Source organism: Tyto alba, unplaced genomic scaffold (genome assembly GCF_018691265.1).
Source record: "Tyto alba isolate M040663 unplaced genomic scaffold, T.alba_DEE_v4.0 Super-Scaffold_2, whole genome shotgun sequence".
In the NCBI taxonomy this organism is placed as follows: domain Eukaryota; kingdom Metazoa; phylum Chordata; class Aves; order Strigiformes; family Tytonidae; genus Tyto; species Tyto alba.
In genome coordinates, this window is record NW_024881282.1 from 4,073,361 (window position 1) to 4,087,390 (window position 14,030).

The 14,030-nt window shown below is 49.5% G+C and overlaps 1 protein-coding gene across 6 annotated transcripts in view; it reads left to right on the top strand.

The window, feature by feature from the left end:
• Positions 1-14,030, top strand: part of CAPN5 (calpain 5) — a 59,631-nt gene that overhangs the window by 11,743 nt on the left and 33,858 nt on the right. For 4 of the 6 annotated variants that reach the window (XM_042792813.1, XM_032991031.2, XM_042792812.1 and 1 more), the window contains exon 2: positions 6,988-7,164. In XM_042792813.1, coding sequence (XP_042648747.1) covers positions 7,003-7,164 — 162 coding nt within the window. In that variant the 5' untranslated portion in view covers positions 6,988-7,002. Of the gene's footprint in view, positions 1-6,760; positions 6,784-6,987; positions 7,165-14,030 lie in introns of those variants that run through there. The other 2 variants (XM_042792814.1, XM_042792811.1) reach the window with 2 other exon arrangements.

The window sequence follows — 14,030 nt, forward strand, 5'->3', positions numbered from 1 at the left end:
GCCCTCTTGGGATAAGGAAGGCTGGACAACCACAGCTGGAAGTGCCTCGGTTCTGCATGTGCAACTCTGCTGTTCTAGGCTGTATTTCTCCAATGCCTGAAAACCTGCTCTGTGTGAGCAATGCCATGTTTAAACATCAGCCTTGCTAGATGATACCAACCCCACGTCCCTGTTTACTTCATCCCGGTTCTGGCTGCCATATATAAACCCAGGGGAACCCTGGAGAAGGTTCCTGCTGTCAACAAGGTTTTGTTGGGAAGCCCCAGGGCTCCTTAGTGAGCTTGGGAATGCTTTGCTGTTGCTGGTGCTCTGTGCTTCTCCTTTGCAATTATTAACCAGGGTCACGGTCAGGGTGCTGGGGCAGTGGAGGGTTAGAGAAGCAATGGCTGCCTCCAAGAGCTGGTGGGCATTGGCAAAGCCGGTTAATTCAGTGCTTGTCCTGCAACTTCTGCTGATCTGCAAGGGTTTTTAATGCTGCTGTGGCCTGGGGAATGAGCCTAAAGTAACCACTTACGTCTGCCACAGTAAGGCTGGCTCAGGGCTTGAACAGCAACCGGGGACGTGTCGCGGGGTACCCAGAACTCTGTTCTCCCCAAACCTTGCGGGGGGTTGGCATGAGTTAGACACAGAGTGGTGAACATCCCCAGGTCCCCTCTGCTTCCCTTAGCCAAGGCTGGCTGCCCGGTGGGATGTTACAGCCTTCTTCTTCCCACTGCTTTTGGGTCTGTCCTTCTGCCATCTCCTTTTGCTGTTCGTCCGCCCCCGCCCCTGCTAGTCCTGCGTCTCTCCAGCCTCCTGCATTTGCTGGTCGGGTGGAGGATGCTGCCACCAGCTTTGCTTTGAGCTTGTTACTCCTGCCTGTGCCAGGATGCCTTCAGACATATGTCCTGGTCCCATCTGACCTTAACGTCAGTGCTGAGCAGAAGGGCCAGGCTGGCTGCTGCCACAAACCCATTCTGTGTGCAACGCTCTTGCCAGGCATTGCTTGCCGCCAGGGCAGGGTTATTATGGTGTTTACAGTGCAGGGCTGCCCTCTCTTCCTCCAGCTCCAACAACTCTGCAAATGGTGACTCGTCTCCAAGGAATGAGGAACTCCTGAGGCCAAAGGTGTCCCCGGTGTGAGTTATCCAAGTGAAAGGGAGCTCCTGGCTATGGAACCTAGCTGGCTCCTGCAGGAGATGGATGTCCAAAAATGTCCAGACCCTCCTGTTAACCTCAGCTTTCCCAGGAAAAAAACATCCTAATGCTGCACCCCCGTGCAAACCCACTGGGTCTCTCCCTGTGCCTCCTTCTTGCCGTTAAGCAGCAAAGGAGCGATGTCTGGGAGGAAAAAAACAGAGAGAATAAAGCAAGCATGATAAAAATCACAGTGCTTTGCTGGAAACAGCCTCCAAATGTGACACCTGACCTTGACTGTTGATTTTGTGGCAGATATTGCCAGCCGGTCTCTATTTGGTGATACAGAGTCACTTGCAGTAGTTTTCTGCCAGGCTGAGTGACCCTGGCCATTTCCCTGGCTGTGCTGCAAATGCACTTTTTAATGACAGATCACTTTTTTCTTGAGGTTTTTGCAGTAATAGCCAGCTGTTAGACAGCACCTTTCTCTGTAGGTCTCAGATTGCTTTGCAGAAGGGACCAGGATCCCTGCAGATGGAGAGCAATGCTTTTTCCCACTCCACAGAGGAGCAGGGGATATCATCAGGGAACATTTGCCATATTTACATGCTTGCAAAAAGCCATGTCAATGCAGCAGGTTTACTCACTCAGAACAAACAGCCCTTAACCCATCAGGATTTTTTTAAGACTAAATCCACTCCATCTACACCAAGTTTTTGAAGGGGGACAGCTTATCCCTGTGTGTGTGCAGGCAAGATTAACCCTCTGGCTGAAAGATGCTGTGTTCAGGTGTCTGGATTCAGACCCCAGCTGTGCTGCAGCAAATCACTGACAAACATCAGAGCTTGATATAAATATAATTAAGAACAAAAACTGTTGTTTCACCTTTGGCCTACATGGAGTTTATAGCTCTTAGATGAGAACAGAGATACTCCCAGATAAAGCGGAGAGATAAAGGCCAGAAAGGAACATTCAGTCTTCCATTCTTCAGCAGTTTTATTTCAGCAAGTAACCGCTGTAAATGCTCAGTAATTTGCATTTTGGCTAAAGCAGCTACTCTGGAAAGACATCCAACTCTGCTCAGAAACACCTGGAGATGAACTACCTATGACTTCCCATAGGAATTAGCTCCCGTGGTTAACCGCAGTCAATTTCAGAAGAAATGATGCCTTGTTTACTAGTTTTCTATCAGTGTGGCTTCACCTTCCAGTCCTTGCAGACATTGCTGATGCAGGATGCTATGCAGTGCTGCTGTCTCTGGGCCGTGCCACTTCAAGTCCCAAGCAAATCTATGGTAGATGCAGCTCAGACCTGCTGTGGACCATGTGCTGCTGGTCCTGATGGCCTTTCAAAGGGACTGTCACGTTGTAGCCCATGACTCAAGGCTTTTTTGTTCGTAAAGATGTTGTCTAAGAGGTGTGGAGTGCTTATCTCATGTTCAGTGTAGATAGTGATTTGTGGTTCAACTGCACCTTCTCTGGGTCCTGAAGAAAGGGTATAAAGCTGTCCTTGTGTCGGCAGCATTTCCTCTGCTGAGCTGGACTTTTGTGTTGGCGGGTGGAAGGGCAACCCCAGTGTTGTCCCATGTCTGTCAATAGAAGCACCAAAGGACGCTGGAAGAAGTTATTTAAATAACATTTTTAGGAAGACCCTGGCTGTTCTGAACACCTTGGTACTGGGCTGCAGTGTTGTAGGTTGCCCCGGGTCTTGGCCAACCACATGCTTCATCTTCTCCTTGGCTGATCCTACGCCTTTGTAATGTGATACTGAAGATATCTCCTGTTTAGTGAGAACAGAGCTGGATAACATGAGCCAGCAGATCCTGTCCTCTAAGGACAAAGTGTTTTGTCTGACCTAGAGACAGACAACTGTAGGATGTACAAGCAAGGAGCCCTTTGCTCCTGGATGGGGTGCAGCCTTGCAATAACGCAAGCGTGGCGAGCCCCTGCCAGCTAGCCGTGGTACAGGAGCCTCTGAGCTGGAAGAGAAGGAGAGGAAGCGGTTTATGGGGGAGGAAGGAAGAGCCTTTCAGCAAGTGCTTGGAGCTGGCCAACTCAAGCACTTTCAATCCTTCTCCCAGCTGCAGTGCTCGGAGCCGTGATCGTTAGCAGCTGGCAGGAGCTGGAACGTCTGGACGATGCTGTAGGTGAAAAGGGGGAGTCCACAACACCCTTGAGTCATAAGACTGGCTGGGTCCTCCAAGAAAATAATTTCCTGTTTAACTCCTTCGTGGCTGCACTGAAGTTGGGCTCAGAGCTCTCTTGCCAAAAATTCAGCTCTGCTAAGAGTTGGGAGTGCAAATACCTCTCCCTGCTCACACACAAAGGCATACACGTGAAAGTGTAGGGTTGTTAACTGGGACCAGGCATGAAAATGCCCAGTTCTTGTGCTCCTGGAGTGTCCTAGCTTAGTGCAAGAAGGCGAAGAGTAATTAGGCAGCCCTTGAGCATTTTAATGTGGCAGATCTGAAGTTCAGCCTGGTAAGCATGAAATGCTGCAAATTAGAGAGTAATGAATTTTAACACTGCCCCAAGAACATTCCCTCCACCCCTTCCTTTTAATTATTTTGCAAGTTTGTGTTTTGGTTTTTTTTTTTTTTTTTAAATGATCCTGAACAGTGTGCCTTCTCATTCTGCTTGGCACTTACTTTGCAACTCAAATCCATCTCCACCCTCTCATGTGAGAGCAGCCCCGCAGTGAGGACAGATGGCTGTCGAGGTGACAGTCACCGTGAGGTGGGATAGCAGGGCAAGGAGTTGGCCCTTTTCCCCCAGGCAAATTTGGGTGTCAAAAAGGCTGGAGCTGCTTGGCCGAGAGGACCGCGGTCCTGTTCTCATAGGGATGGACGTTGCCCCGGGTGGCTCGTGGGAGTCGGTGTTGCAAGGGTCATTGGAAAACACAGCTCCAAGCTGTTGTTGCAGAGCTGCCTGGGGAGGAGCAGTAATTTTATGAATGAGCAGCCAAGTGCCAGCCCTCGGCCACGGGACAGGCTGCGGAGCAGCGTCCAGCATCTCCCGTGTCAAACCCGTAACTCCTGCCTTGACTTGAGCGTGGCTTTTAGAAAGACACCAGACCTCCCTCCCCTCCTCTCCAAGCTCTTTTCCTAAATCTTGCTGGTTCTTTCTGCACAACTTCCCATGGAAATGTCCTTCCCCATCTGTCAGCCCAGCTCATGCCCCAGTCCAAGCAATTCATCTTGTATCTCAGTGAACAGCAGCATCCTTCTCTCTCAGCCTGTTGTATTCGTGCAGAAGGCAGCTGCCAGCCATCCCTTCCCAGCACTGCTGCTTTGCCTGTGTCCCTCTGTGGCAGTGAGTGCTGTCACTGTGAAAGTCCTGCCTGATTGTCACTCAAAAGGAGTTCGTTCACTGCCAAGATGTCCCCACAACCTCCCTAGGGACATCTCCCCTGCCCTTCACCCCCTTCCTCTGCTGGAGGTCCGGAGGCTAGCTCATTCTGTCTCTCTTAGCTCTCTTAGTGGATGCATGTTTTGACTACTCGGTGTATTCCCTGACTGCTCGGTGAGGCCGTCTGCTTTCCTACAACAAGTAAATCTGGTGTATTATTCAGGTTTTGATATTGGGCCATTTATTTTTAAGGGTTTCTTGAGGGCAGGTGATGCACTTGGGCCTCTTTGTAGCATCTGAGAACTGGTCCTGACGCCATGGAGAAAATCCCCTGAGCATCTCTATAAGCCCGTTATACCACAGCACCTCAGAGCATTGCTGAGCTGCCTTCAGAGGCTTCTGTGTGAATTAATACTCTTGTAACTGGCCCTATGCAGGCAAGGTCCTAGCCTTGGTTTCCAAGTAGAGCAAGTCATGCAGCGCAGTGAAGGCAGACCTGCTCTCCCTGAGTTTGCCCTGCAAGCTAAGATGTTAGAAATTCAGAATCCTGGAGGATTATCGCTAAATGCTCACGATGTTTTTCCTCCACATCGCGGACATGGGAGTAGAGAGACGTCAGGGTAGGTGGGTTGTTGGTTGTCCAGTGCCAATGGTCTCCTCATGGGAGATGCATCTACCTGTTGCCCCATTCCATCCTATGCAGTCCACCCAAGGTGGTGCCTCTCTTGCAGTTCAGATCGTGTTTAATTAAAGGCCTAATTTCCCCTTTGCATGGTTATTTGCCGTCACTGCATCTCAAGGCACAGGGCTGGGACATGTTAGGTGGTTTGGAGAATGGTGGCTGGCTGGCACAAAGCTCCCCACAGGCTGCTTTAGCAACTGATCCTCAGCAGCAGAGAACTGTGGAGCAGCCAACAAGGGGGTTATTTTGGGTTCACTTAAGCTCTGAGTGATAAGCACTTGTGCTGCTAATCAGGCTGATAAATACTGTCGATTAAAACTTCTGCTTTGCACTTCTGCTTTGCTCTTCTGCTTTGCAAAAGTGAAGTATTTTCATCTCTCCCAGATGAGAGGAGGCTGGCTGGGTGGGTGATGCTCTGAAAGGATTGCTCTGATCAGCACGGGCTTTGGTTTAGCTCTCAAACACCTACTTTCCTCCAACTAATCCTAGCAATTCATTAACAAGGGATGTGGCACTGCCCCTAAATTGATGCCTAACTGTAAGTGATTCTGTAATTCCTGGGATTTTGGATGTTTATAGATTAGCTGCTTCCAGGTAGCCTTTATTGCAACTTCCTTGTCCCACTTCATGTGATGATACCACAATAAGGATATGGTTTCTGTATGACTCACAGGGAGCAATGAGTTAAGTCAGCTTGCTGGATGCATCTGCCTGCTGGATGGGGCACCCTTAATTTTACCATGGATGGTGTTGAAGACCACAGATGAGATTACATGGCACACAAAACCCCATTTCTTTAGGAAACCAGACGAGATGTTTCCAGACTAGGGTCACTAATGGTCAACATTTGGAAAAGGACATCCCATTTTGGGGAGAGAGAAGGATTGTACGTGGCTGTTATAAATAAATACAGAGAAACTTTAGGAAAGGAGCTTTGGAAGAAGGTCTGTGATTTAGTAAGGGGGAAACAACAGAGAGCACCCCATTCCCTCATGCCTGCTGTGGGACTAAGGTGACTTGACCTGTGCGGTGGAGGGATGAGGACCTGACCGAAGTGGTTGGTACCCAGTGACCAAATGACAGGGGTGATGGAGAGGTGCTGCTCTCTCTCTGGGGGCATTTGGGCAACAGTTTCCTGTTCATGTCTCTGCCCTGGAAGCTAGATGCTTGTCAAGACAGAATAATTAATCCAGAAATCCGTGGAACTCTGCCAGGAGGCCTTTTTTAATTAAAAACAGATCTGATAAAGTCTACTGAGAAACTGGCGTCTCTGATGAAATCATGCAATGTCTGTCTGTAATTCGGGGCTGTGTGGTGGGGGTGGTCTGGGTAGGGCTCAGCCCCCATAAAACCTGCACACACCCATTTCGCAGGGGATGTCTTCTCTTCCTTTCCCTCCGAAGGCTGTGTTTTTCTGAAACGAGTTACAAATTCACTAAAAGACAGGACACCAGGTATTGTCTCCTACTGTTCCTGTTTGTTGGTGTTTGGCTAGCTCTGGGGGAAATGGGAATCCCATGTCCAGGGGATCTGCGAGATATGCTTGAGCTTTGAGGAATCATCTATCTTTCCTCATCTGGATGCAGGATTTTCCCTGCCTGTTTAAACTGGTGATGGAGCATGCGGATACCTCCTGAGGTGAGCCAGAGGTTATTCATGGGCCTGTAAATGCGGGGTCTAATGACATAGGACATCCAGATCTGGATCCAGGCAGAGACAGAGGGTGGGTGCTTGTTTCCAGCCACAACATTTTGGTCCTGCCACCCAGATGCTGCAGAGGAGGATTGGGTGTCCCTGGCCAGACCCTGCCCCATTTCACTCCCGCTCTGCCTGTCCTCCCAGGCCCAGTGGGGAAGGATGTTTTCCTCGGTGAAGCCATACGAGAACCAGCGCTACGCCTCCCTGAAGAAGGAGTGTCAGAGGCGGAAGCAGCTCTTTGAGGACCCACTTTTCCCTGCCAACGACGACTCACTCTTCTACAAGTCAAGGATCCAGGGCATCCAGTGGAAGCGGCCAAAAGTAAGTGCGCTTGTCCCCTTGCACCTCGACACTGCTTTACACCATCTCTGCCCTCAGGCAACCCTGAAAATGCACAGTGAATCCACCACCAAAGGGTGCCAAGCCCCAGCCAACATCTCCTCTCCCCAGGCTCAGCATCATGAGCCTCTGGGGTGCCAGGGGGGGCCTGCTGCACCCAGGTCCAGGTTGTTCTGCCCCCAGTGAGGCCCAAGAGCAAAGGAGGCTTCTCTGTGACTCAGTTTCCCCATGCATAAAACAGAGAGATGGTTTGGAGGCCAGGTTGGTGTTGACTATTCTTGTTAAGCCTGGTGGGTCCAGAAGGGCAGAGTGTTATATCTGAATACTCTTGGTGGTCCATTTGGAAAGGGAAAAGAAGATAAGCTTTGGGTAGGTGAGGTGGTTTTGGGGTCTTTGGGAGGTAGATGGTCTAACCCGTCCTTCCTCTCCTATGCAAAACCAGTGTCTGCTGTACGTCCTCTGCAAAAAGCACTCTGTGTGTCCTCCCTGTTGCTGTGTCTGGCATGGAGGCAGGTTGTGGGAGGCTGGGGGTAATGGTGCCTGTCCCCCTTCTGCTGTCCTCAGTGCCTGCCCAACAGTTGCACATCAGGACCTGAGGGCACTATGTCTTGAGGAATTTGTATGCCTTGGGGTGACCATCTGCTTGGGGTTGCCCATGAAGCCAATTCTCTGAGTCACATTAAATACAAGGCATCCCAGGGAGCAACAATAATTGCAGTTGGGGAGAGACAATATCACAGCACCTAACACACCTGGGTTTCCTTCCTTGCCTGTGGGGAGAAGCAGCCCTCCCTGCCCAGCCCGTGCTGTTTTCACACGCAGGTTGGTGACATTTCAGCATGGCAGGGTCGCCTGAGCTGTCATTTGTCCTCTTTGTCCCCGCCAGCAGCCCAGAAAATCAGCTGGCCTTTTGCAAGACAGTGCTGCATCTGTCTGGGTGAGGGCAGTCCGGGGGGGTGGACAACAAGGCTTTGTGTGAAGGGAGGGATGGAGCTGAACTGACTCTTGTGTGGCAGGAGGGACTGAACCCTCCAGCATTCCACTGGGCTCCTTGTTGGAGGTCTCGCTTCCCTCTACTTTGTCTTGGGTTCTTCCATACCAGCTCTGTCTAGGCACAGGGTTTGTGCAGAGCTCTGTGTGTGTTTTAGTTTATTCCCCTTGTTCACTGGAGTGGAAAGATGCTCTGTGCACAGCTGCCTTCTGAAGACAGGGCCCACCACGGTTTGGTCTTGTTGTGGGGGACAACATGAACACACATTGCATATTCCATTTATATATCAGATAGGCAATCCCTGAGACTTTCTAAACATCTTTCTCTGGGACTGAAGGGTAGGGATGTATTTGACACCCCCTTGCTGGATTACATTCAGAGACACGCATTAATTCAGCCACATGTGTAATGACAGAGGGTTGGATCCAGTTGTAGAGGAGCAATGTTTGCTCATCTTCTGCTGGGCACACCTCAGAGCTTTTTTCCATCTGCTTTTCTGGCTTTCAACTCACTTGCAGCCCTTGGTGTTCAGGCATGTAGCATCCACTCTTGCTTAGAAGAACTTGAGGTCAGCCAGCTAGGTATCATTCTCTTGCTGCTTTGCTCCAGAAAGCATGAGGTCTTTCTAAAAATGCTTTTTGGACCTTCTGGTCTTCACCTGCAGGGTGGCATGCCTATCTAGTCCAAGCCCATCCTCGCTGAAGCATGGAGTGAATTCAAGCTCCTTCCAACCAGCCAGCTCTGCAGTTTCATATAGTCATAGAATAGTTTGGGTTGCAAGGGACCTCTAAAGTGTAGGAATTAGCAGAGGATGGTTAAAGAGGGGCTCCTTCTGGCATGAGCCAGCAGTGGGAATGGATGCTGGAAGTGGGTCCCACATGCAAGCAAGGTTCTGTGTGCTTAACTAGATGTGGAGATGGTCCCTCTTTCACTTCTTCTGAGCTAGATGAGGGGAACTTTGCCAGCAATTTCGGCACCAGTAGGAGTCCATGCTGAGCAACAGCAGGCTCCTTGATGCCACTGTCTGGTAGGATCATTTGATCAGACCTGTCTAGCTTCCTTGACAACAAAATCACCACAAAAAAGAAATTTGAGCTCACATCTGCCCTGGTTACTGCTGGCGTTTCCAGAATCCTCTTTCTCTGCAGGACTTCTCCAGGTTCTTTCTTTCAGTTGTTCATTTTGGCAAAAATGACTGAATTTCACAAGGACAAGAACTGCTTTGTGCCAGCCAGCCAATGCAAAGTGACATTTTTAGTTGCTGGACCCAATTCTGCCTGAATTCATACCAGGTCTCTAAGTAACAGAGCCCAGAAAAAGGTCTAAGCATCTTCTGCGAGAAAGCAAATGCATCTGGGTGTTAGGGATCTTGATATCTATCTCACCACTTTACTGTCTGCAACATAGCTGGGAAACACCATCGGCTTCTCCAATTCAGTGCAGTATTCAGCTGGGTCCAAAATGTCTACAAAGTTCAAATCAGCTGCTCTGCTTATGTGGTAATTGCACTGTGCATTCAGCCACACTAAGACCCTACAGCATCCTCTTTCTACTACAACCAAGAAATCTTTCCTTAGGCAATCACATTTTATTCTTGTTTAGAAAAAACAAAGAGAGTGATACTCCCAGCTTTTAGCACATGGTGTTTTGGGGTCTTCCTGACCCAGAAATGGAGTCTGCCAGTCCTGGGGATGCTGTCTGCAGGGAGGGGATGGTGTGTACACATCTCCGTTATCTCTCAGGGCCATGGCCATGGTTTGTTTTGTAGAGTTTCAGCTGAAACTGCATGATAAAACCCAAGAGCTCATCACGCCTCAAGCCCTGCTGTGAGAGCAGAGTGGGTGGGGAGTGGAAATAAAAGGCATCAGCTATTAAAAACAACTGTTTTCTGTCTCAGAAAGGCTGCCTTTTGTGATCTATGCAGAGAAGTGATATGAAGGAGCTAACTTTTTCAGACATGTGAGAATTAGCTGTAGTGAACTCACTGGGGTAGTGGGAATGAGTTTTGGCAGTGGCAAAAATCATTCTCATATATTTACATGGCATTAGTACAAATTTAAACAGCCCACTTCTCGTGTGTGCATCTCTTCCTTCCCAGCCAGGACCTGCTTCATCCTTTCTGCTCCTCCACGTGCTCCCAAAGCCTGAGGTTGCTTTGGGGAAAAAAAAAAAAAAAAAAAAAAAAAAAAAAGCAATCTCTGCAGTACTCACCTCTTGCTTGCTTGAGGTTTTTCTGAGCAGGGGGGAAAAGACAGACCTGAAGGGCTTTGCTGGAACAGCTCATGAATAACCCTTCCCAGGTCAGGCTATTTTGCTTCTACTTCCTCCTGCATCTGGCGTTGCAGCGTTTCCTGGAACGGGCTCAGCCTTATTCTTTTCAGAGGGGTGTCCTCCCTCCCTCCCTTCCTCCTTGCTTTCCCCTGGCCTCGAGCCCTGCTCTGGATGCCAGATCTTTGCAGAGGGAGCCGCTGTTTGAGCCCTCTGATCAGGCTTTGCCTTCGGCTGTTGTTTGCCGGACGTCTTGGTGATGCAGCACGGCAAAGCCAGAAAGCGAATTGCTCGAGCGTATCAAAGGGAAGCCATAGCATCAGCCTGAGCTGGGAAGAGGGTCCTGAAGATCTTTGTTTTAGTGCATCCACTTTAAAATGAGACTGGGTGCTCATTGCTGAGCCAAAGCAGACTTTGGAGCTGGTTAGGGGAGCATCAGCAGCTCTTTCTGGCAGCAACACTTGGCTGTTGCGTTAGAAATTAAACCTAGTGTTTTGGCCTAAGCCCAAATCCTAGTTCCTTGCTTGAAACTTCTTCCTTCCTTGCATTCTGCCTGCTGCTGTATGAAGGCGAGGGAGATCTCTGTATTCAGGCAAGTAGTACCAGACATAGAGAAAATCTTAGCCTGATCCTCAAGCTCTGGGTTTTGCCCTCCCCGTTTGAGACAGGAACTCTGGCAGGGCAACAGGGGAGCAGGAGTTTTAGTCTGTGCATTGGTGAGCTGGTCTGGGCGTTTGGGAGCTAAACAAATGGGGAAGGGTGGTACTGAGAAGGGGAGGGGATGGATGAGATGCAGGCTGAGAGGCAGAAATAAGGGGGGGATCTGTGACACTCGGCTGTGTCTGTTGATCCCCTGGGAAAAAAAACAGTGATGGCCCAGGCTGGAAGAGGCTCATCTACCCTGTGGGAAAACAGTTAATTTCTTCTAATTATCACTGTCCCAAACTCTCTTCTTGGTTACAGGCCACTTCCAGTGATGCCATGGGATTGGTACAGGGTTAAATTAGGGTCGTTAGTACTCCTGGGTCTTAGCAAGGGCTTGCTTTCTCTGTGGCAAGGAGGGCCACATGGTTCAGGGTCAGTCCACCAAGCGATGACCTGCTGCTGAGGCTGGTCACTAGCCAGGACAAATCTGGGCATCACTGTGTTCCTGTGGGAAGCAAATGAAGCCTGGTGGAAGGCTTACGCTGTGCACAGATGTGACGTTGAACCAGGTGAACCCCATGCTCTGGTCCTTCTGCAATTCCCAGGGAACAAGGTTAAACCTGGAGAAGGTTTTTTCCTCCCTGTCTGGAGAGGCAGACCAGGCCGCTGTGTGCTGGGTGTTCCTCTGTCCACAGGCAGTGTCCGGCAGGACCTTGCAGAAGCACCTCATGGCCTCCCATCAGATGCAGAGTGGTTGGGGCAGGAGATCCCAAAAATGCTTGAGGGGGACACGCTGAGCTGCACTGAAGTTGGTGTAACGAGAGAGGCTGTGACAAAGCACGAGGGTTTCCAAGCAGGCTGTTGTCACAGTGACTGGGTGGCTCAAGGTGACGTGTGGGGATGGTTGAACCTGAGCTGCACCTCTGCACTGTGAGTTCAAGCCTGGCTGGTTGCAACCACCAGAGAAAACTCTCTTGGGTGAAGTCTACACCCTCCAGTCTCCAGGGGAAGAGTTTTGCCCTCCAACCCTGCTTCTCAGTATTTTTATATCTCTCCAGCGTTTGCTTGCAAGCGCCGAGTTATCTCTGCAGGAATTGTCAAGGGAGGTTGTCGCTGATTAAACAGCACAGAGGTAGATTCTTGCTAAATGGCAGTATTACTTTATCTGAGCGCAGAAGCAATGTCATTTGGAGGGGGAAGTATGAGAATTGGAGTTGTTTTGGGGGACACAGAGAGGTGAGGCATTTTGGGAAGGGTTGTGGGAAGCAGAAGGTCTTAGGACAGTAGAGCCATGGCATTTTCAGCCCTACTGTGGCACTGGGGAGAGATGCTCTCATTCACAGCCATGAGGTTTTTTTTTTTTTTTTTTTTTTTTTTTTTTTTTTTTTCCATCCAGACAAGATGAATCTTATTCTAGAAACTGAGAAAATATCATTTTTCAGTAGCCACTTTCTGTCAACCTAACATATATCTAACCTAACTTGTGTATAGGGGTTTTGTCCATTATACCCATTGTCTCCTGAATTCGATGCTATTTGTTTGGAGGATGAGATGTTGCAAGATGGACGAGCATCTTTCAGAACCTCTTTTTCTTGCGTTATTAAGCACTTAGCTTCTTTCACTTGCTGAACGAGGGTTATACAATCAATCCCCGTGGGGTTTTCCTGGAAGGGGAAAGGAGTCAATGAACTAATTCACTAAAAGCAGGACCAGCGTTTGTCTGCCCACAAGTTTCTGCATTTAAAGGTCTTTTTCCCCAGGGTATAGCGCAGGCTGGGAAGCTGGCAAAAACACAAGGGTGAAGATAATGGGGAAGACAAAGGTTAAGTTCTTGCAGTTCTTTGCTTCTGAGAGCTCACCCAAAGCAGGAGACAATTAAAATGTCAATGGTCAAGGAGCAATAACCTTCTGCTGCCCCTGTGTCCCTCTTGGACCTTCTTCTGCCAGAAATTCTAACCTCTACCACCCGTGTTCCAGGGATGTCTTTGCTCAGCTTTTTGCAGCTTTTTGGCCTGTCTCGCTCAGTTTTGGTCCTGCTCAGAGGATGCTCGTGGTTGACATTGATGCTGTGGCTCCTCTGTGTTGCTGGATGGACTGAGGGACCATCTCCTCCGAGCAGCATCTGTCATCTGTCTGCGATCCATCACGGGAGTCGGAGTCCTTCCAGACTTTTGCATTTCTCAGCTTTGGGATTTATGAGCCGCTCGCCTGTTAATTTATCTGACGTTTTCAGTAAAGCCTGGAACTGATTGCCAGTCTGGTTGCTCCTTGCTGGGAAAGGATTTGGTCACCATTTAATGCAGTCTCTGGATTGACCTTGCTTTTACATTTTTAAGCCATTCACAGCCCCCTCCCCCCCAACCTTTCCCCTCAAGGATGGACAAGAGAAATTTTTAAATAATTTATGCTTATTTTAAAAGGTCTCTCCTCTCATTAAACATGATGCTGACCCTGACTGCATTCCCGCAGATCTCGCCAGATCCTCCCAGGGCCATGGCCCCATGGTGCCAGGCAAACACACTCTCCTTTGCCCCACTGAGGATGGGGTGTGATAAGCTGCCCAGTGTGGGTATGTCTCACTGCAGCCTTTGATAAGAAATTAGCCTGCCAGTCTGCTCCATCCTCAGCGTCAGGAGGACACAGCATTAAATGCAAAACCAGCGGTAGAATCAGTGGTTTAGATTCATTGCCTGCTTCTTAATGCAACCGTGTGTCGGTGTCTGGAAATAATTGTACTGGTAATGGGGAAGAGCATAACAGTAGCAGAGGGCGTTGAAGAAAGGAGCCCTGAGCATCTGCTGCCCTCTGAGCTCCGTGGGAGGGAATGGTGCAAATCCTCCTGGATTTGGGGTACCAGAGGGGCACATTCAGCCTGCAGAACAGGTACAGAGCTATTTATGCCCTGGATCAGCCCTTTTAATCTTGGTGCAAAATGGGAGATGCT